This window comes from Alligator mississippiensis, chromosome 2 (assembly GCF_030867095.1).
Source record: "Alligator mississippiensis isolate rAllMis1 chromosome 2, rAllMis1, whole genome shotgun sequence".
NCBI lineage: Eukaryota > Metazoa > Chordata > Crocodylia > Alligatoridae > Alligator > Alligator mississippiensis.
In genome coordinates, this window is record NC_081825.1 from 58,968,539 (window position 1) to 58,993,288 (window position 24,750).

At 40.6% G+C, this 24,750-nt stretch overlaps 1 protein-coding gene across 1 annotated transcript in view; it reads right to left on the reverse strand.

The window, feature by feature from the left end:
* SCFD2 (sec1 family domain containing 2) overlaps positions 1-24,750 on the reverse strand; it is a 422,902-nt gene that overhangs the window by 337,509 nt on the left and 60,643 nt on the right. The window contains exon 3 of the mRNA XM_014594977.3: positions 3,960-4,087. Within this exon, the coding sequence (XP_014450463.1) occupies positions 3,960-4,087 (128 nt within the window). The remainder of the gene's footprint in view (positions 1-3,959; positions 4,088-24,750) is intronic.

A 24,750-nucleotide genomic window follows, 5' to 3' on the forward strand; every position in this document is an offset into this window, starting at 1 on the left:
GAGTAATAGCTGCATACAAGTGAATGCTGACACCAGAGATGTCCCATGCCCAGGGGGTGGGTGCAAAAGCAGTGCTCAGGTAGGGAAAAGAGACTTCTCTCATAACATACAACCCCCTTCTTGGCTGCTGGAAGGGTAGAGGAAATGAAGCACTCAGCTGCCAGTAGATGGAAGGGAAATAGTTACAAAGACTCCCTTTCTTCTTCCACAGCTGGTTTCTTAAGCCCCCTCATTCTCCTTCTCTCCCAGAGTGGGAGGGCATGATGCAAAAGGTATCAGAAAAAGAAAAAAAAACTTCAACTGTGTTCCTCCAATGGACACTCTGCGCTCCATAAAACCAGGAAAAGAAAGGAAAAACACGCATACACACACGCGCGCACGCGCACACCCGCACGGAGGCAGGAAAGTAATTTGGTTTATTAGGCTAGGTAGGTATAGACATGTTAGAGCCCTAAACACAACAGCAGTTTTTCTTAACTTTTTCTGAAAATAAGAAAACAGTATAGAATATGGCTTAGTCTCCAAGACAGGACTCCCATGCTGCCAGCATCATATATGATGCAGTGTTTTTAGCCAGGTGGCCACTGCAGGAGGGCTCAAACACCACATGGATTTTTTTCCCCCCAAATGTAATTCATTCATCATTTCCAACAAAAATACAGCTTTTACATTCTGACACAGCTGGTCTTAGTAAAAAGGGTAAGTTAACTTCAAGCTGCAAAACGATGCCTCTGCAAAGTATGTTTGACAGGGCCTAAACATTTTTAAAGCGGCCCCTCTGAACATGGGGCATAACAGAGAATATTCCTAAGGAGCAGCAGACAACATGGAATCCATTAGAATTGATCACTATACACAGAGCCCAAACCATGTCCATGAAAACACAGACAAGGCACAGGATTTAGAGACTCAAAAGCTCCTTCATCTTCCTCTCAAACCTGTGTGGCCACACACTGGTATTATATTGGAGGCAGGCAGACGCTTGACTAAATAAAAGCATTTAACAGAGAAGAGCCTGATGAATTTGGCACTGCATACACCACAGACATAGTAGTTCTTTAAAAGCTCCAGTGGACAGCAGGCAGGTATAATTGAACAATTTCAGGTCTTACTAATATATAGAGAAAACTTCACATAATGTCAAGTGAAAAAATATCATTTCAGTTAAAAAAAAAAAAAAAAAAAGCAAAAAAAACCTGTCCTTTCCTTTGCATCATTGCCAAAACTATCAGAAAACGCATATTTCTTTGTAGCTATGAGCTGATAAAATGAATAAAAACTGATAACTCTACAGGCAAGTAGTAAACTGCAAATATGCACAAAGACTTAGTCATCTAAAACCAATCTTCAAATCCTTTGGGAGCTGAAAGGATATCAAAGTCCCAAGCAATATGGCCTCCAGAGAAACGTATTCATCGCCAACTCTGATACAGTCTGGGGAAAACCCCTTTGTCATTATGTTGGCTTCATCCTTCAGATGCTGGCTCACAACAGAACTTTCAAGAAAAGTCTCCGCTTAAATAATTAAGAGTTCGTACCACTAGACTGGGAAGAGAAAGTATTGATTTCTCTGCACCAGAAAGCAGTGAATGTGACTGATGGATTATGGGGTCTCAAAGTTTTTTTCTTCTTGAGGGTAAAACTGAATTTCAACATTATAGAAGTTCAAGTCTTTATCACACCGAGGTGATAAAGAATATTTGTTTATATGTATTCCCTGTGATACATCCTCCCCCCCCACACACAAATACATCATTAAGCAACACATCAGCCAAGAAATCAGTAAAGAACATTCCTACTTATCACGCCCTTCTTTTCAGCTCTGATAACAGCCCTCGCAGAGCTGTCATCTTCTCACTCTTCCAAAATATTTCAGCTTGCATTATACTGTTACATAGATGCAATATTTTTGGCTAATAGCCTAATAAATGTACATATTAGATATACTGTAAAGAACATATACATGAATTGACCTTGTATTTTTCACAGTTTCTGGGTTAACTGTACTTCTGACTCCTTCGTCATTTCCTACTCATGCCTCAGGTCTTTTGCTAATGGGGGTTTTAGGTTTCAGTCCTTTGCAAAAAACATGCAAAAACCGTGATATCAGGTGTAACTGACTCTCTCACCGGCAGAGAGTGTAACACCTGCAACTTTGCTTATTTTCCTGGCCAATGACAGGTTTAAGCAATGACCAAATACTTTGCTGCCATAATAAAAGCTGCAATTTAAGACAAAAACATTATGGGGTAAACTATCATAAAACATCAGCTCATATACATGTCTTTTGCTAGTCGGGCACCTAGTTTCGGCAGAGAGACTCTGAGGTGTCCAACATATGGCTTGTGAGCTGCATCCAGCCTGCAGAGCTTTGTTATCTGGCCTCTGTTGCTGCTCCTGGGTCTGAACTGACATGGACTGGCCCTGCAGGCAGGGCCTGGGATGCATGCTGCACATGGTGCCTGTTCCAGCTGGCCTGGGACCAGCACTCCATGTGGTGCTCACAGGCACCTCAATGCAGTACGGATCCCGGAGTGGCTGGAATTGGTGCTGTGTTTGGTACTACACGCTGTGTCCACTCGGGAACCTGTACCACATGCAATGTGGATTCCAGAATGGCCACCACAGGTGCTGGACCCAGCATGCGGGGGGAGGATTCCAAGGTCCATGGGCCCATTAGCCCAATCCAGTCCAAGGACCAGTCCCACAACACTCATCTGACCCACAGGGCCAGACGATTTTGACGATCTCATCTAAAGCCTCTGACAGTTTTACAGAAACTTTTCTACCTGGGGCACAGTCCCAGATCAAGTACAAGTGACCCACCTCCCTTAGTCAGGGCTGTCACTTTACATGGTCCACACTCTTTTGTGTTTTAAGTTCCCTAAACCAGGAAAGCCAATAAGATGCCATATTCACAGGAAATGAAGCTTTTAAAAAATTAATATCTGCATTAATCTAACACTGGGAGTTTGTATTACCTGCACCACCTGCTACCCAGTGACTTTATTCTTGATTAAATGGGTCAAGTAGAGGTTACATGAATCCTACAGGAACTACAGATGCACACAAAACCATAAAGATGTATGTAGCATTTATAACAGTGGTACAACAGTGTTGAGTGTTCCAATGGTCCCTACCTGTCACATATCAATATAACATACTCAAAATAGTCTAGAGAGTTTCATCCATTACAATAATTTTTTTTTAAATTTCATGGCTTTATCTTTTATGTTCCAAATAAATTTTACATATTTACTACTTGCATTTTACTAGTTTGTCTGTGCAGTGAGCACACCACACACAAAAACTGTTTAACTATAAAAACCTTTATATCCTACAGATAGTGTATTTCCACGTTCCAACCATACAGAGGTACTAAACAATATTTTTAGTTTTATACAAAGCTTCACAGAAAACTCAGTATAAATAAAAGAGATTGAGAAGTTCTATCAGTTCTCTTACTGGCTAAACTAACTGTTTGTCAAGAACAGAAGCCCAGAAGACTATTCTTTCTAAACGCTCTTCAAATTCTCATGCTTTATAAATAATCCAAAGACAAGAGGTAACACTAAGCTGTGTTTGTCTATGTTCATAATTTCCCTTGATGCAACTCTACAACTTTATAGGTTTCTGAATTCTTTTCAATTTTTCAAATTATTCCTGAACTCCAAAACAGGACAACATCATGCTTGAACAACAACCTCAGAGTTGTAAAAGAAACCTGACTACAGTAGGCCTAAGAGTTCAGGCCGTAGAGAATAAATCTAAGCATTTTAAAATGCCTGCAAGTGAAACAAGAGTGTATGAGGCGGCAGGATGTGGGGCAGGTGATACCTAACAGGGTTAGAGATGCATGATTTTTCATAGGTAACATGAGATTTTGTCAGATGCTGAGAGTGAAAATTCATCATCCACATTACAGCTACCTGGTAAAGGGTCTATACTGTAATGCTTACCCATACTCATCTTAATAGGCAAGTTTTCTCGGCTTGCAGCCTCCACTAGGTGTCTCCTAACTTCCATCACAGCTTCCTTGTGTTTGAGATTCATAAAGGACTCCCAGAGAGCTTTGGCAGCTGGATCACTTTAAAGAAAAGAGAGAAGGAAAAAAGAAAAATCACAGGATTACAATAAGCATGTTTTAAAAAGAGAAATAACTTTAAGACAACATTTACATTTCAAATTGCGTATCCATCCCAAGTAACATGTGAGGGGGGCAATACATATCCTGAAATAAAGACTCAGTTCTACAGTCACCCCCACCAGCAAACTTTTATATTAAAATGGTAATTTTATATTAGCAGCTCTGTAATTTGTAAGCAAATGATCTGTGCATTATAAATCATATACCATCATATTCACAGATTATCAACATAACTTAAAGCAAACAAGTCAGGCCAAAAGTAATTACTAAAATTCATTAAGGAAAACATTAGATATGCACTGAGTTTCTTTGAATAACACAAGCTCTGTGAAACACTGCACTACAACAGGACCCAAGCTCCTGAGTTTGGGTCTGGACTTTGATGCAAACATTCCCAAAGTTTGGAATGGTTACTTTAAACCACTGTTGCTTTGGATATTGTGAACTTCCCTTATATTTACATAATAAATGAAGAATTTGCAATAAAGTTCAATAGTCCTTATGGTTTTGGTATGCATGAAAGATTAAAATTATCTAGTCTATTATTTATCATAATAAAGCTAAGATACACAGCCTTTTATCTAGCTTATCCATACTCATTTCCTCCACAGCATTCTTCTCATCCAGGGCACTGCACTTTTTATCATGAATGAATCCAGTGTTTTCTCTGGAACAAAGTTGCTTTAGGCTACATCCACACATTTGGATTCATGGGCAGGGGAGGTGGAGGGGGAGGGGGCTGGAAGGGGAAAGGGGTTTGGTTTGTTTGTTGGTTTTGAAAACCTTCTTTCTCTCAGGAGATTTTTTTTCCTTCTGAATTTCCTCTGAAACTTATTGTAAGTTTATTAGTATGTCGGAATAACCATCTTTTTCTATGAAAGAATACTTAGAAAGATTTGATATGTGTATTGTAAAATTTGTACTGTATGACAGTAAATCTGATATCTGTATTGTACAGCATTTAAATCGGGTCTCCACTGAAATGTTCTGGCTATACTTAGTTCAACGTATAACCCCCCAGTTTGTGGGAGGGAAAGTTCCAAGTGGCTTCTCCCCCATGGTGACCTAGGAGGTCCAACATCCTATATATGGGATTGTATGGGTAGAGTGATGGTGGAAATTAAACTGCACGCTTCTCAACCAACCAGGACTGGTATGGGGATGTAATTTATGTATATGTAGATACAGAACATGTTTCATCCCTTTAGTATCCTCTAAAAAACCTTAGCTAAAGAACAGGGACATTTTTGGCATTAGAAGGGGTAACTACCCAGAGAAATAGTACATGATGCATTATTTTAGATGTTTAAATATTAGACCTGATAAAGCACTAGAAAAATATTTTGTAAACCCTAATCCCACATCAGCAGAGGGATTGGCCGGATGACCCATTTATGTTTTGGCTTCTAATATTTAGCATACTATTGCATCTCACAAAGTACTAAGCCTTTGGAAGCAGCTGCTTTCCAAGTTCACCAATACCAGCACTGAGCCAAGCAGCACAGGTCATTCCCCTCATTTGTGTACTCCACAAGCACTGTCACAGTGGCATCCACAAGCAGGGGATCAACTATTGATCCTTTACAAGGGAACATGTAGGGTTTTTTTTAATAACACTTCCACCAGAAATACAGGCAAAGTTATGCTGTGCTTCAAACACAACTTCCTTAAATCAAAGCACTGTTGTCTTGTGTGTATTTGCAAATTAAGAATATCTGATTCTTCAGGCTTAGTGCTTACAATTTCTTGCTTATCAAATGCAACTAAGCTGGCCATTACATCACCAGAGTATAATAGTGCATATTTTATTATATTTTTTTACCATGTCCACATGTAACAAAGGGCCCATGGCTCCTCTTACTTATAGGGAGGAAAATAGGGCCAAACCACGCTCAGGTAGTCAGGAGTGGAGCTAGCTGTAAAGGAACAGACAGCCAGAGCCCATAAATGGGAAGTACCTACTGCTGTGCTAGTTGCACAGTAATAGTACAATAGCAGAGTAACCTGGGGGAGCAGCAAGAAGCCTACTGCAGTGCTACCAGATTCCTGGCACTAGTACAAGGCAGAGTCTTGTGTGGGAGACAAGGCAAGACTACTGCTAGGTGTGCTGCTATAAGCTACCCTGAAGGTCAGTAAGCAAAGCTCAGTAGAGGGCACCTGCAGACAGCCCAGGGAGTCACCTGACCAGAAAGGAGCAGAGCTCTGGTAGCATAAGCCATGGCCAGAGCCTGAGCAGTCAGTCTAGTCCTGGAGGCTGAAGGGGAAGGAACTCTGCAGCAAGATGCCTGCTGATGACAGCTCGACAGAGAGCCCGTTACATCTGCGAGGCATGGGCATGGTGACAGGGAGATTGGAGCCATGATTAGCCCATAAGGCAATGTGTGCCCTTGGGGGCATGTGCAGGCCAAGAGCCCCCCCCCCCCCCCCCCCGGCAGGAAGAATTGATTGGAAACAGTGGGGTCCAAGATGGATCCATGGGTAAAGAGGACAGGTTATGGCTCACTAAGACCCTTAAGCAGCCTCTCTTTCCAAATTTTATTAACAAGACCCAGGTGTGGCAGGAAAGAGCAAAGTGAGGGTACCTTAGAGATTGAGCAGTGCAGGTGCCAAGTCACCATCAGCGGGATGCAACAGCTGCCCCTGGTGCACTGGTCCTGTTGCACCACACTAGCACATTCCACAATGCAGATAAGACCTTAATCAATTTTCCACATCATTTACAGAAGATTTTGACATTACAAAATGAAACCGTGCTATGACCAAGTCTCCTGACACACGTTATGTGAGGGACAGAGTTAAATCCCAAAATCTTGAATAAATTACAATTTACAACTGCGTCAGAGAGAGGAGCAGCCTTGTTTAGTTAAGCTTTCTGCTTTCAACCAAAAAAAGACAGCAGAAAGATACTGTGGTCCCCACTTCTCTCTTCAAACCCTTCACTACTTCTCCAATGTCCATCTCTTCCTTATGCCTAAACTAATCTACAGCACACAGGATAAGATGGCTCTCTGCAGCTTTTGCTCCAACCATTCCTGTCCATCTCCTGATAGGCTATTTGCTCTAACCACATCCATCCTTTTCACTCAACTATCCCCATCCTTTTTTCCTCCCTTTTCCTTTTAGCAAATCCCTTCCTGATTCATTATTGCCAGTGCCAAGTATACAAACATCATGAGTCAGGCCCAAAGCAGCAGGAAATTGGCTTTAAAAAAATCCAAGCAGTAATTGTTAAACAGATTTTAAGTCCCTGCCTTCTGGTTTTTTGATCCTTTTGTAGTTCATGTCTGTGAAAGAAAGCAGGAGGACATAAAGTCCAGAAAAATTATTACTACTAAGCTGAGCCTCATATAATCACATGATTCCAGGAGCAGGAGAGTCTCTGAGAAAACACTAAATATATTCAGACCAATAAGGAAAAAATGCATGTCTTGGGCACCCTTCCACAGCTTATAACACTGAACATGATTCAGAAAACACAACCCTCCAAAAATGTACATTCATTTAAATCAACTAGTCATGGAATTCATGACACATGCAACCCACTTTCCTATTTGCTCCACTTGGATGTTACATCCTCTTCCATAACCCTGAGGTGAGTTTTGTCTATTTGTGTTTAATGCTCTCCAGGATGGGTATACTGTGTTTATGCTGTTCCTAGCACAATGCACCCCCAACAATACTTGGGCTTCTAGACACTATGCAAACAATAAAAAGATCTACAAGATTTCTTTTAAACAAACTAAAAACACAGACTAAGGCTACTGATGAACCAGGATGTTAAAACAAAGCTCTTCTTTTTTTTTTAAAGCTTCTTCTCCTTCCTTTTGCCAGACTTTATTAAGTCCTACTGGCTTAAATGTGTAGGACTACCGAGGGTTGTTTTAATGTGCTGGAAATAGGAAAAGAACAAGTGTGGTAGAGCCCCAGAGGTGGCTAGGGTCTGATACAATCCTATGTGCCTAGAGCTCTGCACAAGGTACAATGACGTTTCTTCCCCTACTACATATGTACCTCCCTCCTCTATTATTATTATTTTGACATACATGTTTCCGGTTGGTTGGTTGGCAAAAAAAGACCAGAATGGTTAACAGCAGAGAAAAACACAAATATTTTATTACTATTTCTGAAGATATATCAAAAAGTGCATACCCAAGCCCTACATGTCATTATATAAATATTTAAAAGGGGGCACAGGGGACTGCAGGTCAGGAGTGAGGGGCTCCATCATGGTCTGGGGAGCAGGATCCTGTGGGTTGGGAGTGAGGTGCAGCAGCAGGGCTAGGGGGCTGTGGCGAGGCACGGGCATATCACCGCCCTCCCCCACAGTCATATACACCCCCCCCCCCGTCTATCCCCCCCACAGACGTCTTCTTTTTTTAAACTAAAAATATGGTAACCCCACTAAAATGCTGTTTTGGGGTGTTTTTAATAACTGCACGGAGCTTCAGTTCTCCAAATCATATATAGCTTTACATGTTAAAAGCAACAGCTGAAATTCCATTTACAAAGCTATTCTTGAGCTCATGCAGATTTTGGAGGAATAAAGAGTTTGATTTTCAAAGTTGCTAAAAGTACTGCATCTTCTCACACAGGACACACCCTCACACCTTGTTTTTGAAAGGCAGGATAAAGAGGGGGGGAAAAAAAGGACCTAGGGAACCCAGCCTGGGAGCCTGCTGATTCTGCTCCCAGTGTATCACTGCAGATTTTACTTTCAGTTTCACCTGTAAGAGACAGAACCTGAACTTATCATATTTCTTACATATGATGCACACTCCAATGTCCAACAGCTTGTTTTTGGGAAAGTGTACTGTATGCAAGAAAATGTGGTATGTTTTCATGCATAACATAGTGAAGCTGTCCAACTTCAGAATGATAAACATAGCAGTCTCTAAAACACTTACTGTATGAAAGAAAAATATGAAAGAAAAGTCTTTTCCATACCAACTGTCTAGGCTGGTGAAGTCCGTCTCCTGACCTGTCCCTATCCTGCCTAATAGGCCTGTGCAAAGCGGCTAGTATTCGCTTCAGATTTGGCCAATTCAAGGGACAATGATTTGATCTGGTGATTCAAATCACAATCTTGAATCGATTCGGGCCAAATCTGATATGGAGATTTGGCCACCGCTGAATCGGCTGAATCTCCAAATTGGCCCCATCCCCCACCCACTCTCCCAGCCCCACCTATGGTTGACCTGCCTGGCCCCAGCTCCCGGCTCTTTAAAAAAAAACCCTGCACTCACTGGTTGCTGCCAGGTGGGGGGGTAAGGGGGCGATCCCCACTGCCCCCCACTGCCACAAGCCCCCAGAAGTCCCAAGGCTGCTATAGCAGCCAGTGAATGCAGAGCTTAAAAAAAAAAAAAAAAGAGCCAGGAGCTGGGACTGGGTGGGACAGCCATGGGGGGTGGGGCTGGGAGAGCAGGCAGGGGTTGGGGAGTTCATGGCAGAGCCCCCCAATGCAGCATGGGGCAGTGGAGGGCAGTGGGTAATTCCACCCCCCCCCCCCCCGGTCTGGCAGCAGCCAGTGAGTTGGGGGCTTTTTTTTTTTTTTTTTTTTTAAAGAGCTGGGACCAGGCAGGGAAGCCATGGGGTGGGGGGTGGGGGGCACTCAGGGAGGCTGGGGGAGCAGACAGGGGATGGGACCTGGCACAGGTCCCCCCATGGTCCTCTCCCCCTCCTTTAGTCCCACCCCCTGCCCCCACTTACCAGCACGGAGTCTGGGTCCAGCTCCATGCGGCAGCGAGTGGGGACTGCCCAAATCTCCAAAGCTCTCTGAATCTTTTCCACATTGATTCGGAAAGGTTCGAATTGATTCAGGCCTTTTAAACTGGTCTCCTGATTTGATTCAGATTTGGCCGCCAAATCACATCAGCACCCAAAGCTTTGCACAACCCCACTGCCTAACAGGACACCTAGAAACATTAAAAGCAGCTTGCTAAGTTGTTTTAAATAGATGCATCTGGTTTCTCCACTTGTTTTCAGCAGTCCCTACCTTTCTGGGAAACCTTGCAAATACCAAGGTGAAATTATTTGGCTATTAAAAAGGTAAAGTTAGCAAACTTTACCCTCAAGTAAAGATTATTTTTATTAGCTGGTATTTTAACTGGCTTCACTTCCAAATGTGGAGTCCAACAAAAAACTAGCAGCAACAAGATCAAATATTAAAATCTTACTGCGAAAGAGAAAGAGATTGAGCAGAAGGAAGCTTTTACAAATAGAAATGTTATGCAACAAGAAAAAAGTGTAACGGAAAAAGTAGAGCACGTGCTAACATCTTCTTGACTAAAAGTTAATTTGTGCTATGTTTCATGGCTATAAAAATGAGAAGATACTTTTAAAGGTGGCAGGTGTCCCTAAAGCTGGGAAATTCAAACATTCTAGCATTTAAATTAATTTCACGATTAACCAAAAAAACCCTCACACAGATCTCTTACATCCTTTCAGCCTCATAAAAAACAATAGAGGGGAAAATCTGTACAGAGGAGGAGACAACATTTTTAGAGTCTTCTCTCTAAATTGTGAAATTTACAGATATTCACAGGCAACTGACATCCTGCTGGGAAAGGAGACTCCATCCAGACTCCACATAGCTTCAGCAATTAGCACCAAATGGCTCCTCAGGATTTTAAAAGGAGGTATTTGTAGATTAAATGATGCACTGTCAGTTAATAGCTTGGCATGGAGACCATCTCCTGTCTTTCTCCAGTGTTACTTCAATCTGAGAAAGCATTAGAAATCATAAAGTCAACTGGGACTTGCTAGAAACTAACAGGAAATGCTACTCATGAGATAAAATGTGTCTGTTTTAATTTATCAGAAAGTTGTTAAATAGTGAATCATGGGAATGATTCAGTACAGCAAAACACTGAGTAGAGGGGAAAAAATATATCCCAGGAGTCACCAATGCCTGATTTCTCAAACCAGAGTTGCCAATATACAGAATGTTTATTCATGGTATAAATCCAACTGACTCACAAATGATTTATTATTAATCACTTTATTATGACCACACTAACAAAAATCCAGTTATAAAAACAAGTGTAACATAAGGAACAAGTCAGAATCACAGAAATCCTAAAATACTGGAAACCTGACATTTATGCACTGTACACCACAATGCAAAATGCCAGAACTGATTGATGTGAAGAGGAACAAAAACATTCAGAAACTCAGCACTCAGCAGTAGCTTCCTCCTCTTCATCAAGCCTTCACTGCTGCTCCAAAGAATAGTTCAACAAGTCAGCTCCATTAGTTATCCAGAAAGTGTAAATGCAATGACTACTGGAGTAAGTAGGTTAAGTAAGATGTAGAGCATGGCTGTCCAACTGATAGCCCGTGAGCAGCAGGCTGTCGCTCCCCCTACCTCCAGTTTGTGCTGCCTGCCCCTGCCCTGTGGGATGTGACCATGCAGAAAAGGGAGGAGAAGGGACATGGGTGGGGAAGAGACACACAGTATGACATAGGACATAGGATGGGGGAGAAGGGGCCTGTGACTTGCTCTTTGGTACTTCTAGTGGGTGTGCAAGCCCTTCCTGGCACAGGGCATTTGGGTCCCTTCCACTTATAAATTTGGACAACCCTGGTGTAGAAAATGGGCTCTTCATTGTTTGTCAAAAAAAAAAAAAAGAAAAGAAAAGAAAAAAGTGAACATGATATTTTTCACTTGATCCAGCAAACCATATAAATACATGCTACAAGACTTCCACTGAATTCATAATTGTTAGAGCCTCTCTCTCAGTTAGGCATCCACTCTTGATTTAAAAACTGCCAGTAATGAAGATAACAAATAGAGTAAGACTCAGACTTGACATAGATAACACACTTTTGGATCAAGTCTCAAGTTCTGCATATCTGGATGCAATCATAAAGGATGGCAAAGGCACAAGTGAAGGATGACAAAGGCTAGGCAAACCTTATACAATGGTAAAAATGTTGAATGTAATGTGGACCAGTAGCCAGATTTCTAACAGAATAAAAACACGGTTGTTAAAAGAATTGACACATCCCATAGCAATATACAGCTCTGAAAGTTGGACATTTACAACGGAGTAAGGGAAGAAAAATTGCAAGCATTGGAAATTGTGTGCTATGGAAGGATACTGAAGGCTTCTGCGTGCAAAAAAGACGCAACAGATGGATGCTCAATAATGTTAGAACTAAACCTGAATTGATGCAAATGAAGTAAAAACAGAGGTATTCTGAGCACATTCTTAGAAAAGAACTTTGGGTGTCAGGGAAGAAAAAGAAGGGGTAACCAAGAAAGTGATGGGTACAAAACTGGACTGGATTACATGCACATATTATTTTTGGTCTATCTTTGTCCACTGAAGTAAAGAACCCTTTGGCATCAAATTTCATTTCCACAGGTGCATATCTGTGGACAGATCAAGTCACCTCCTTAACCTACTCTCTGTTAAACTGAATTTATAGATCTCTGCATGTCTTCATTATCAGGCTTTTGTGGAATCAGAAAAAATATATGCCTTAAACTTTGATTATTTTAGTTATAAGATGACATAACCGCTTTGTGTAAAATTGCTGGTTCTGTACCGTAGAACAAATAAGGGCAAGTGTTTGTTCTTTGTAACTCCTCTGCAACTGCTTCGCTCACCGCGGCCTTGAAGGTAGCAAAAAAAAGTATGTACAAAGTTAATTTCCAGGTGCAAGGAGGTTTGTGAACTAACCTCGCCTCCCCCATTAGTTCCCATCCTGATTACAGCAAAGAAATAATGAAGTAATATTATAGCCGCTTTTCATGCTAATTTCACTATATGATCACGTGAGTTGTAAGCAACTGTTAAAAAGTATATAAGCCTCCTGATTTTGCTCTTGGGGGGGGGGGGGGGGGAGGGGGGACCCCTTCCAAGTGCTTGGGAAATCCATGTCACTTTGAAACTCCCCTTACAGCTGTAGTTTCTTTTAAATAAAAGCTTCTGCTGACCTGACCCAAAAGTATGCTGCGTGTGTTTCCACGACACATTTTTCCCCTCAATACTTTAATCATTCTGAACCATTTCCAGTTTCTCAACATCCTTCACACATGGGCATCAGAGCAAAACATGGCATTCCAGGAATGGTCACACCAGACAAACAGAGATAATGCAACATCTCTGTTCCAACCTAATACTACCCAGTTCATATACACTTTAGCCCTTTGAGACACTGTGTCATAGTGGGAACTAATGTTCAGATAATTAACTACTACAATCCCCCAATTTTTTTCAGACTCTCTGCTTCCAAGGACAAAGTTCTTTAATTTGCAAATATTGCCTGTATTATTTGTTCCTAGATGCATGACTTCACATTTAAACATACTGCATGCAAATTTCTTGCAAATGCTCCTTTTACTAAGTTTGCAAGGTTATGTGTGTCAGTTAGCCTGTCCTCTTCAATATCTGCCCTTCTTCTAATCCTTGTCATCTTATACGTTATTGATAACGATTTTAACTTTTTTTTCAAGTCACTGATAAAAATATCAAAATGGCATATGACCAAAAAACAACTCAAGTGGATCCCCACTTGGAAACAACCACTGAATGATGACTGGCCATTGACCAACAGATTTAAATAACTGGCAGAGAAGTCTCAATATCTATTTAGTGTACACTGATGCAAACCCAACATATTCTGGATTATTAACATGTCATGCAGTACAGTCAAGTGCCCTACTGAACATCATGTTGATTAGTGTTAATAATAAAAAATGAAGGGAAAGTAATACAAGTCCTTTATCATCCATTTCATGCTTTTTGTCTGGAATTAGTGTTAGGCTAACAGGACTCTATTTACCTAGATCACCCAGGCTCCTATGGAGGCACTGCCTTCCTCAGAAGCAACGAACAATTGGGACGTGGGAAGTGTGTGTGTGTGTGTGTGTGTGTGTGTGTGTGTGTGTGTAAGGGTATTGCATGAAACACGTGAAAGACAGACCAGCAAGCAGAGTGGCAGTCACGTGGGTTCTCTCAGTCTGAGTAAGGCAATCTGAAGGTAAAAATCACAGGACAGATATTTGCATAAATGAGAAGCATTTGTTCCACTGGAAGTTAGTAACTTGTTAACACTGGTCGAGGCATCTCCATTGCAGAATATATATAATTTAATCATTTATCACACTTAGGGTTACATTTTTTTCCACTTAGGCACATCAGTAGACCTAGGACAAATCATATTCCACCCTGGTCAAGTCCTCCGGAAAAACTGTTAAATGCAACAGGTGGGTGGCTCCTCCTCCTGCTTGATACCATTTTGCGACTTTGTGTTATGGGTAAAATTATGGTGCATTACAAAAGTAGATGTATTCATGTATTTTTAGGGACTTGGAGGTGCAATAGACTCACACTTAGATATCTAAGGCTGCTTAGAAATAATTCATTAAAACTCCACTCAGCAAAACTCCACTAAATAGGTGGAACAGAAACTGGCCCTTACTGCATAAAAGCAAAAAACCGTGAGACGTTATAAAGATTCGGTGGTCACCAAGTTAGTAGAACTACTCTGCCTGATGTCTATATAGCTTTAACTCAGTTACTTACATATACTTTCACAACAAGAAAAAAGTCGCTACAGATTAAATCAGAGATTCATTAATTCTACACAGCTGCCAGGGACTAAGTGATTTCTAAGAAAGTGAACGTGTAGCCAATGATCCTTCACAGATGTGTTGCAATAACTCACACATTTGTTTAAAAGGAGGAAGCAACTTTCCCATTAAATGCCAAGTAGCTCAAAAAATAATAAAGTGATTGTTAGATTTGTCTTTTACTGCAACTGTCTTCTATAACCAGCAACGTATCTTTTGAATACTGATAAACTCTTATACTTCTAAGACTATGATAGGGCCTACAGTGTGGATGCTGTATAAAAGTGCTGAATAAAAGACATTGCATTGAGAGTCACAGTCCCCACCACTTTAAGGGGAGAGTAAGTTGTGCCAAATCTCTTTGCAATAGTATACATTCCCAGTTATGATGGCCAGCACATTTGTCAAGGATCTGATTACTCCCCACCTCAATCTGCAAGATCCCACACAACTGCACAGATACAAATGAATCACTTCTGTGGAACTTGCTTCCCTGATCAAATAACTGCCCATGATATGGGTAAGTAAAGCCCCCCTTGCTAGAGTCAGTACAGCAGCCAAGCCACAAATTGGCCCCAAGTGACCCAAGTGAAGTCTGTTACCTCATTTTCATGAAAGGAAATGACCAACTGCTCTGATAGAACTGAATTTGGCTCCAAAGATGAACAATTATTAGTGCTGTCACTTTCTGTGCTTCTTTTAAAAACACCTCTTCGGCATATGAGTGCTGGAAAGAAACTGTACAACTTACTAGGCACAAAAAAATTCACTAGAATGTATCCATCACAGTACCTGGCTGAGTAATTAAAAAAAGGAGAAAAACCCAAACATATTCAGTTTTAGATGAAGTATGACTTGGTGACCTCTCAAGGTACCTTCCAGCACTGCTCCTCTATGATTGTAATACCAAGTCCAACCCCCAGCTTGAGGCACAATGCCACTTAGCAAAACTATGCCGTACAAACAAATCTATTGTCTTACTTCTTAGCACAACTACACAGTCAACCCTGACAAAACCAGACATAATGTCTTAGTCCCCCTGCTTTACCTGTGGTAGACAACAGAGGCTGCTGAAAAGGTTGTTAAATGTACACTCAAGAGATCCCAGGAAGTGGGACATTCCCCATTCTACCCCTACAAGAGATCAGTCCATAGATACCTGATTTCAAGGTAAAATTCCTTCTAGACCCCATCTATAATACTAGATATCCAAAGTAATTAACAAACATTTCTTGCTTGTAAAATAATCAAAAGATAACTTTTAGCCATTAAAAAGGCTCTTATTATTTGAGCAAACTTCTAGTGTTGGAAATTTTCTCACTGATGACAAACCCACTTATGCTGGTTAAAAACAGCCTGTAGATTGCAGAAAGTTGAACCATCTTTCATTCTCCACTATCATAAAATCAACATAAAAAAGTTAATGCAGTCTCAGCATTGTGCTGGCAAAGTGCTGCAGATGGAACATCTGATAGTCCCACTCAGCTGGACTGTTAACTATAGTACAACATGGCAATGCATACAAGACTATTTTTAACAGCTTCCGCATCCCAATCATAAAATTATACAACATTATCCTCATCTGGATTAAGTGTGTTTAAATGCCCTCAATGCATGGATTTCTCCAAGATAATAAAATGCAAATTTAAATGCCAACATTAAAAGAATATAAATGTTTTCTTGAGTAATTTAAGATTTCCCCAGTTTCTTTCAAAACCCTAAAGCCGCTTGGTGTCTGTAATCTGCTATAGACTTAACTAGGGCTGTGTATTTTGGCACTGATTCAAAATGTAGAAGTTATTGTTTCATTTATGTGCCAAGAGGCCCATAGATAAAGAGCTAACTACAGGCTGATAACTATAGGCTTTACGTGGGCTATTTAGATGTATTTTCTTGTCCCTCACCAACTTTCTGCATCTACTCAAGGAAGACGGTCACATCAAGATGAAGTTATCTAATTAGCAAACTGTTAGCATAATTCGATAGACAGGGCTATCAATTCATTGAATATTTTGAGATTTCTGTATACCTCAGTTAAAAACGTACACATCTTTTCCATGTCTGAACTATGAGAAAAAATTTTGTTTAGCAATTTTTTATTTTTTTTACACAAGGAAATGAAATGTTTAAGCAATAACTACACAGTACAACATACAGATACGAACTGGTAAAAGAAGTCATACAAAAGTAATAGCCATATTGCAAAAAACTGAAAATGCTTTAAGCATTAGGCCAAGACAAAGCATGATTTTGGGCATTACAAATGAATTGTGAAATAGTAGCCTTTTCTAAAAAATGGCTTGGATGAAAACAGAAGTCCGGTAGGCCCAATATATGATAGGAAGAAATTAGAGAAGGAAAATTCAGCTGAATATCCAGAAAGATGAATATTCAGAAAAATTCCTCAGAGTGAGATCTATTAGACTGAAGAATCTCTCTTACAAAAAATACTGGAAGTGTACAAGTTTGGAACTTTTGAAACTAAACTCAACAAAATTCCACTAAATCTATTATAAAAGGAACACCCTGAAATTCGTAGGGAGTGAGTTAATGCAGATGACTGAAAACCTCCAAGGATGAAGATTCCACAACCTCTTTGGGTAACTTGTTCTAGTGCTTTACTACTCTCCTAGTGAGACAATTCTTCCTAATATCTAACCTAAACTTCCCTTGCTGCAACTTGAGTCCATTGCTTCTTGTTCTGTCAGCTGACACCACTGAGAACAGTCTATCTCCATCCTCTTTCAAACCCCACTTCAGGCAGTTGAAGGCTGCTATTAAATACCCTCTCAGTCTTCTCTTTTCTAAACTAAATAAGCCCAGTTCCCGCAGTCTTTCCCCACAAGTCATGTGCCCCAGCCCCCTCACCATTTTTCCTGCCCTCTACTGGACTCTCTCCAATTTGTCCACATCCTTTCTGTAGTGGGGGCCCCAAAACTGAACACAGAACTGTAGATGTGGCCTCACCAGTGCTGAATAGAGGGGAATAATCACTTCCCTTGACCCACTGGCAACACTCCTACCAATGCAGCTCAATATACCATTAGCCTTCTTGGCAACAAAGGTGCACTACTGCTGGCTCATTCAGCATATTGTCCACTTTAACCCCCAGGTCCTTTTCTGCAGAGGTGCTGCTCAGCCAGTCAGCCCCCAGCCTGTACTGGTGCATGAGATTCTTCCATCCTAAGTGCAAGACTTTGCCCTTGTCCTTGTTGAACCTCGTAAGATTTCTTTTGGCCCAATCCTCCAATTGCTCTAGGTCACTTTGAATCCTAGCCCTACCCTCCAGCATATCTACTACTCGCTCCAGCTTGGTGTCATCAGCAAACTTGCTGAGGGTGCACACTATACTGTCTCCCAGGTCAGTGATGAACATATTGGATAAATCCGGCCCCTGGACCTACCCCGGCACACTCTACTTGATACTGGCTGCTAACTAGACATTGAACCATTGCTTGCTACTCTCTGATCCTGATGCTTCAGCCAGTTTTCTATCCTCCGTACAGTCCATTCATCCAGCCTGTACTTCCTTAGCTTCCCTTTGAGAATGTTGTAGGAGACTATCAAAAGCCTTGCTAAAATCAAGGTATACCACATCCACTGTTCTCCCCACATCCACAGTCAGTCCCCTCGTCATAGAGGGCAATCAGGTTGGTCAGGCATGACTTGACCTTAGTGAATCCACGCTGACTGTTCCTAATCACCTTCTTCTCCTCCAAGTGCTTAGAAATGGATTCCTTGAGGACCTGATCATGATTTTTCCAAGGACTGAGGTGAGGCTGACTGGTCTGTAGTTCCCTGGATCCTCATTTTTCCCTTTCTTAAATATGGACACTATGTTTGCCCTTTTCCAATCACCCAGGACCTCTCCAAGTAGCCATGCATTTTCAAAGATGATGACTAGTGGCTCTGCAATTACATCAGCCAACTCCCTCAGCACCCTCGGGATTTGCAGTCAAGATATTTTCATGCTTTTACATGATCAAGCAAAGTTGGAAACTAAAGACAGTAGTTATACACAAAGAACAAGCATTTACTCCAATGACACCCTTGCCTTTGTACAAAAGTACAGTTTGGAAATCCAGCAAAGTTCCCCAAACAGAAACAGAATAGTCACATCTACGCTACAGACATAACTGGCAGAATTGAGGCTAAAACTAGGCACATTTTGCTGTAATAAGTCTGTATCTCTCTCTTCCTATGCCAGTAAAGCTTGTCAACTGCAGATGTTACCCAAGGTGGTATATTATTCTACCAAGCCAGAGGATACTGAACTTTACTACTAGAATATAGTGGTCAGAGCACTCTTTGGCACAGTGGTTTTCAACTGGGGTGCCACAACCATGGCCATAGCCACAGCCACCCCGGCCACATGAACTACCTTGTGTGCCACATGTGGAGTCAGACTGGGAAGTGACTGCATTAGGATTATCTGATACTTAATGCAAGTACTATAGGTGCACACGCTCCTGATGCAGCCCTTCCTGGTCCAATATCCAAGTGCTTCTCCTAGAACCAGAAGCGTATGGGACAATTTCACACAGTGGCAGCACAGCAACCTAGAGAGTTATCTGTATGTGTTGCTGTGTTTCCCCAAGCTGCTGTGCTGCCACTGCCACCAAGTACAACCATCCCAGTTCATCCTAGTTGACAACCACTAAGGTAAACTGAGGCGGTACAATAATGACTCTTGAGGTGCCTTTAACCTAAAAAGATTGAGATTCACTGCCTTAACAAGATGATAGATCTATCTACCAATCTGTGTGATTGTAGATTTCTGTTCAACAACGAATGGAAAAACAGACAAGGAGCTTAAGTGGTTGAGTCATAAGATGATTTTCTGTTCACTGACTTTAATAAAATTCATAGAAAATAAAATCCAGAGATAAAGGTGATTAAGTTATAGGAGACTATGCCTGCCAGGACTTTCTTAAGACATTCACAGTTGTAGACATAAGTTGGAAGAGTTAGCTGCAATAGGACAAAAGCAGTGCTGTAACAAATACTGTTTATGGTGATTAAAAAAATGAGTTTGCAGACAAGTTTGCATGGTAACTCTCCTTCGAAGAAAGTGAAATTATTACAAACATAAAATGGTAAAGATTTACCATACATTTGAAACATGACTACCTATAATAATGTATTTTAAATACATCTTCCTCTTTATTTATATCAAGAATGGAGTATGCAAATACACCAAACTGACTTCAGTCATTTGACTATAGAACTCGATTGTTATTTCAGCTCACCTGTTTCTGTTATACTCCAGTGCACCTGGAGGACAAACTGCAAAGAGTCATCTGGTATCAGAAAATTTCAAACACTGTAATTCATAGTTTTCTTGAATATTAACTTCTTAACAAACTACTGTGCACGCTATAAAATTAACCATTTAAAATGCAAGGACAATTCATCAATAATTTGTTGACTAATGTATATAGAAGCAAAGTTAAAGCATCTAATTTTTAAAAAATAAACTCCTCTCTGGATTCCCCCTACTTTTTTAAGAACAAATATTTAAGGTTCACAATCATACCTTGAAATACCCTTACCAAGGATGAAGTACTGGACACATTCATCTCAATTAAAGTTTGCCACTGATTTTTATGGAATCTGTACTTCCCCTTGAATCATGTTGTAAAAGTAGTTTATGCCCAACTTGAAAACTCCCTTTCTACACATTACTACTGTATATAATGAATTTAAATTTTAAGTATAGATCCAATCATACAGCTGCTGTCACAGTCAGACAGAAAGCAAAGATAAAGCCAAATATTTTATAGACATTTTGTAGATTAGTTAAAACCACAGTAATCCAAATAGTGTTAAAAATGTTTTTAAGTGGAAATGCCTTTAAGCATGTTTCCTAGATACTGTGAAATATCTAAGGTCCCATCTTTACTACACAGGTCTTTATACTGGAATGTTCTGTTACTTGTCTCAGAGTAAACTTAAATTCCTCAACTTTGAATCAGCAGACAAGGTTCTTTGGGTGAATCTGATATCTTTTATTAGACCAACTTAAATAGTTGGAAAACAATTATTAAGCAAGCTTTGAATCTTCTCTTTAGTTTCCCCAAATAATGTGCATAGCTACAGTAGGGTAGCAAAGACTGTTGAATGTCACTGAAAAAGAGAAAGGGGGATGTGAGGGGAATATATACTCACTGGATGGGGCCAATGACCTTTTCACAAGAACATAAAAACCTTCCTGCTTGTTTTTACACACACACACACACACACACACACACACACACACACACACTTTTTTTTAACAAGGAAGGCACAGATTTACCTCATTATAAGCAAAGTAGCCAGAGGCCACTCATAAACATTGATATATTTTTCCATGACAAACTTTACATGATGCTGAGAATGCATGACACCACGATCTCATTTCGGTCAGATAACAAGTATGCAAAAAATTATAGGGTTTTATGTTATTATGAGATAATTTTAAAAGTTACTACATTATTCTGGTTTGTGTAAAATATGGGGTTCAAATAAAACTGTGATCATTGTACTCCAAAATATATGTACTCCCAGTTATCTATGAAGCATGGGAGAATGTGATGACAAAGAAATCAAAAAAGTTCTTTCAAGGGCAACAAAGACAGAGATCCTGAAATGTCTTGGTTACCCAATATCCCTTTAAAGAACATCCACATTTAGTTCTTACTCCACAGATAACTGATAATGAAATAAACGGTGCTCCATTTGACCTCCTTTCACCTTCTAGACTAAAACAACAACAGAAACCCTTGATGGCTTAAATTATAAAAAGAAGTTTAGGTTTGATTCTGCCCATATCAAAGATGACCACAGGGGGAAAAATAATACAACACAAAGGTTTTTAGTTTGTTTGTTTGTATTTTTTTTTTAAGTTTCACCAAGTTCTTGACTTAACTCAGCTTAACTCTCAAATCTACATTACAGATGGATAAATTTATGAGGTGGAGTATATATCTAGTCTGTCTGCTGCGGTCAACCAATATTCTAAGTGAATTCACAACTTGCCAAACCCACCAGCAAAACCAGTATCTTTAGCTTTATCAAAGATTTCCTGCAACCCAGCATTCTGTAAACTTGCAAAGACAAACATCTCAACCACAATCCTACTTAACATTGATCTTAAAAAAGTGAACTCAGATGTACAAACACAAGGACTTCCTAGGCTTCAGAATGCCAGAAAGTTTAGGATGCATTTCAGGACTGGCAAAAAAAACAACTGAATTTCCTAGGCTGCATGAGATGTAACCCAGTTGTCTAAGGAATAATGTACCTGGAAAAGAAAACATTTCAACTCAGCTTATGGCATTCTTCAGCTTCAACTAGGGGCGCACTGATAAAGATTTTTTGGGCAGATACCAATGGCCAATTAACTAACAAGCCATATCAGCTGATACGGATCCAATTGCTGATATGCAGCCCGGCAGCTTGAAGAGCAGCATCCAGCTGGTAAGTCTGTTGGGGGGAACGGGGTGGGGGGAGGGAAGGGATGCGGGCGGACAGATCAAGACCCCCATGGTGAGGGAGGGAGTGGAGCTGGGGGAGGGGCAGCCGGTGTGGGATGGAGCTGCAAGAGGCTAATCCAGGGGGTGCAGAGTGACTCCTGCCACCACGCACACCCCCCGGACAGGCTTAGGCGGCGTGTGGGTGTCCCTCCATAGCTGGGACTATGGGTGTCCCTCTGTAACCTCCCTCCCAGTGCCACCACCACCCGCACCAAGTGCAGCCCCAGCCCAGCCCGCCCCCAGCCGCCGGAAAGAGCGCTGCACCGTCCCTGCCCTGACGCAGCAGCTCGTCCTCACCCTGCACACAGATCCAGGGGGCACATATCCTCTATGCCTGCCCCGGGGCTGTGTGCAGCAGTGGGAGCCCCCCACTAGCCACTCACGGCTCCATTCCACATCCCACACCAGCTGGGCAGCGTCTACCCTTGCTCCTACCCCACTCCCTCCCTCACTGTGTGGGGCCTCGATCTGCCCCCGCCATTGTTGCTTCCCTCCCCTCAGCTCCTTCACACCAACAGACTTACCACCCAGATGCTGCTCTCCAAGATGCTGAGCTGGCTACATGCACGCTGCGGCTGTATTTGTGCACGCAGCATTTATTGGCAATGTTATCAGCCACATCAGCCAAAAAAAGCTGATTACTGATAATGTCAATTTTCCTTTTATCCGTGCTGATACAAAAGAGACTGATGTATCATTGCACCTCTAGCTTCAACAGTAACAATGATAGTCAATAGAGTTAGTGTGCACCAACTCAAGGCAATAAAAATAACTAGAAAAAAATGGAAATAAAAATAACCTTGGGAAGATCATGCACATTTTAGCAGCAGTCAGACACATATGGCATGGCAACATCAGCTTTTAGAATGAAAGCAAAAAGAACTCATAATTTGTTATAAGTCTATGGTTCAATACCTTCCCAAATTCATCTTCATTCATCAATACCTTCCCAAATAAAAATGGGTAAGCAAAAAAAAGCATTTATATTCAGGCATAACACTTCAGTGTTCCAATCTGAGCCAAAAACATTAAAAGAGTTTACTTGGCAAAAAAGCATAAAAATCAGTATATACTGCTTGTTAGAGTTCCCAGAGAACATTTAAGTTTTATTTGTGATACAATTTATTGGTTTTGCTCTTTAAAAAGAGATACGAACAAAATTAAACAATCCCTTAAATAAATGGCATAATGAGGTGAAACACTAAAAAGTACAGTATTTCATTAAGTTAAACAAAACTAAAATTGAGCAGTCCAGTGAGTGTTTCTACAGTAATTTAGTGAATAAGGCACTCACCATCTTTCTGGACTGTTTAGTTTAGCAGTTCCCAAAACCATTAATATTCACTTGAACCTGTAAACTTCAAGGTCAACTAAAGGTAAAACATAAGGAAACCAGATGATGTAAAGCACTTGACTGGACTAAGTCGTGAGCCAATATGGAAGATTTTGTGGTCCTTTATTTTTTTCCCATCTCAGGAATATCAGAAGACCAGGAAGTTAACTATATACACTAGTGGTATGAGAATTCATAATTCAGTGCATCTAGAACACTGTTAGTGGTACCTTTTAATTATGTATATTAAGAAAGCTAATAAGAGTTCAAAAATGTGTTGGCGTTCTCAAGGAATTCTACCATCAGAACTACATGCAACAGGAACAAAAAATACAGATGAATAACAATAGCAAAAATATAAAATTAAGATGACAATGTCATTACCTTTTTTGCACATGTAAAACACAGTATGGATTTCTGGGACTGTGCAACCAACATAATAACCAGCATATGTCGAATGAGCAGTAGCTCCTTTCAAAAAGTAATTAAATGTGATCCTTTACCTGGAAAGGATGCCAAGCTTAAAAAAAATAAACTGAACAGGGCGGCATGAGAATCTGTCTACTTAAAAGCTAAAGAAAAATTAAGTTATTAAAAAGGAGACCATAATCTCCTTAAGGAGGGGACTGTCATCTATGAAGCATTGTATGGAGTGGAACACAAGAGGGACTCCCTTCTCTGTTAAGCCATTAATGTAACATCAATATAAATAAATACAAAAGTAAATTTAGTATGAAAAAATATCAGTTACAAGAAACACCACACTTATCTTATTTCTAATTTCATAGCATTTCAACTTTAGGCTCTTGGCTTGTATTCAGGGGAGATAAAGAAGGTGAAGTGCTTTCTTTGTTTACACATCCGAGGCCTCTTCTATCTGGAATGTAAGACCCATCTACTTTGCTCTCACTGAAGCAATTTGTAACTGCAGTACAACCTTATTATAACAATCCCTGTTTACAACAAACCTCTCCTTGTAACAATCACAGCAGCAGAAGCTGATTTTTTCATTACTGCAATGGACCAATCTGACAAACTTATTACTGCAAACATGCTCATTTAATAGAATTTTCTCCCAGCCATCTGTAAGGTTCAAATCTACCCTGCCTTCTGCCTAAACTTGAGACTTACACCGCTAACTACCTCTCTTTTCTCTCAGTCCCATAGAGGACTATTA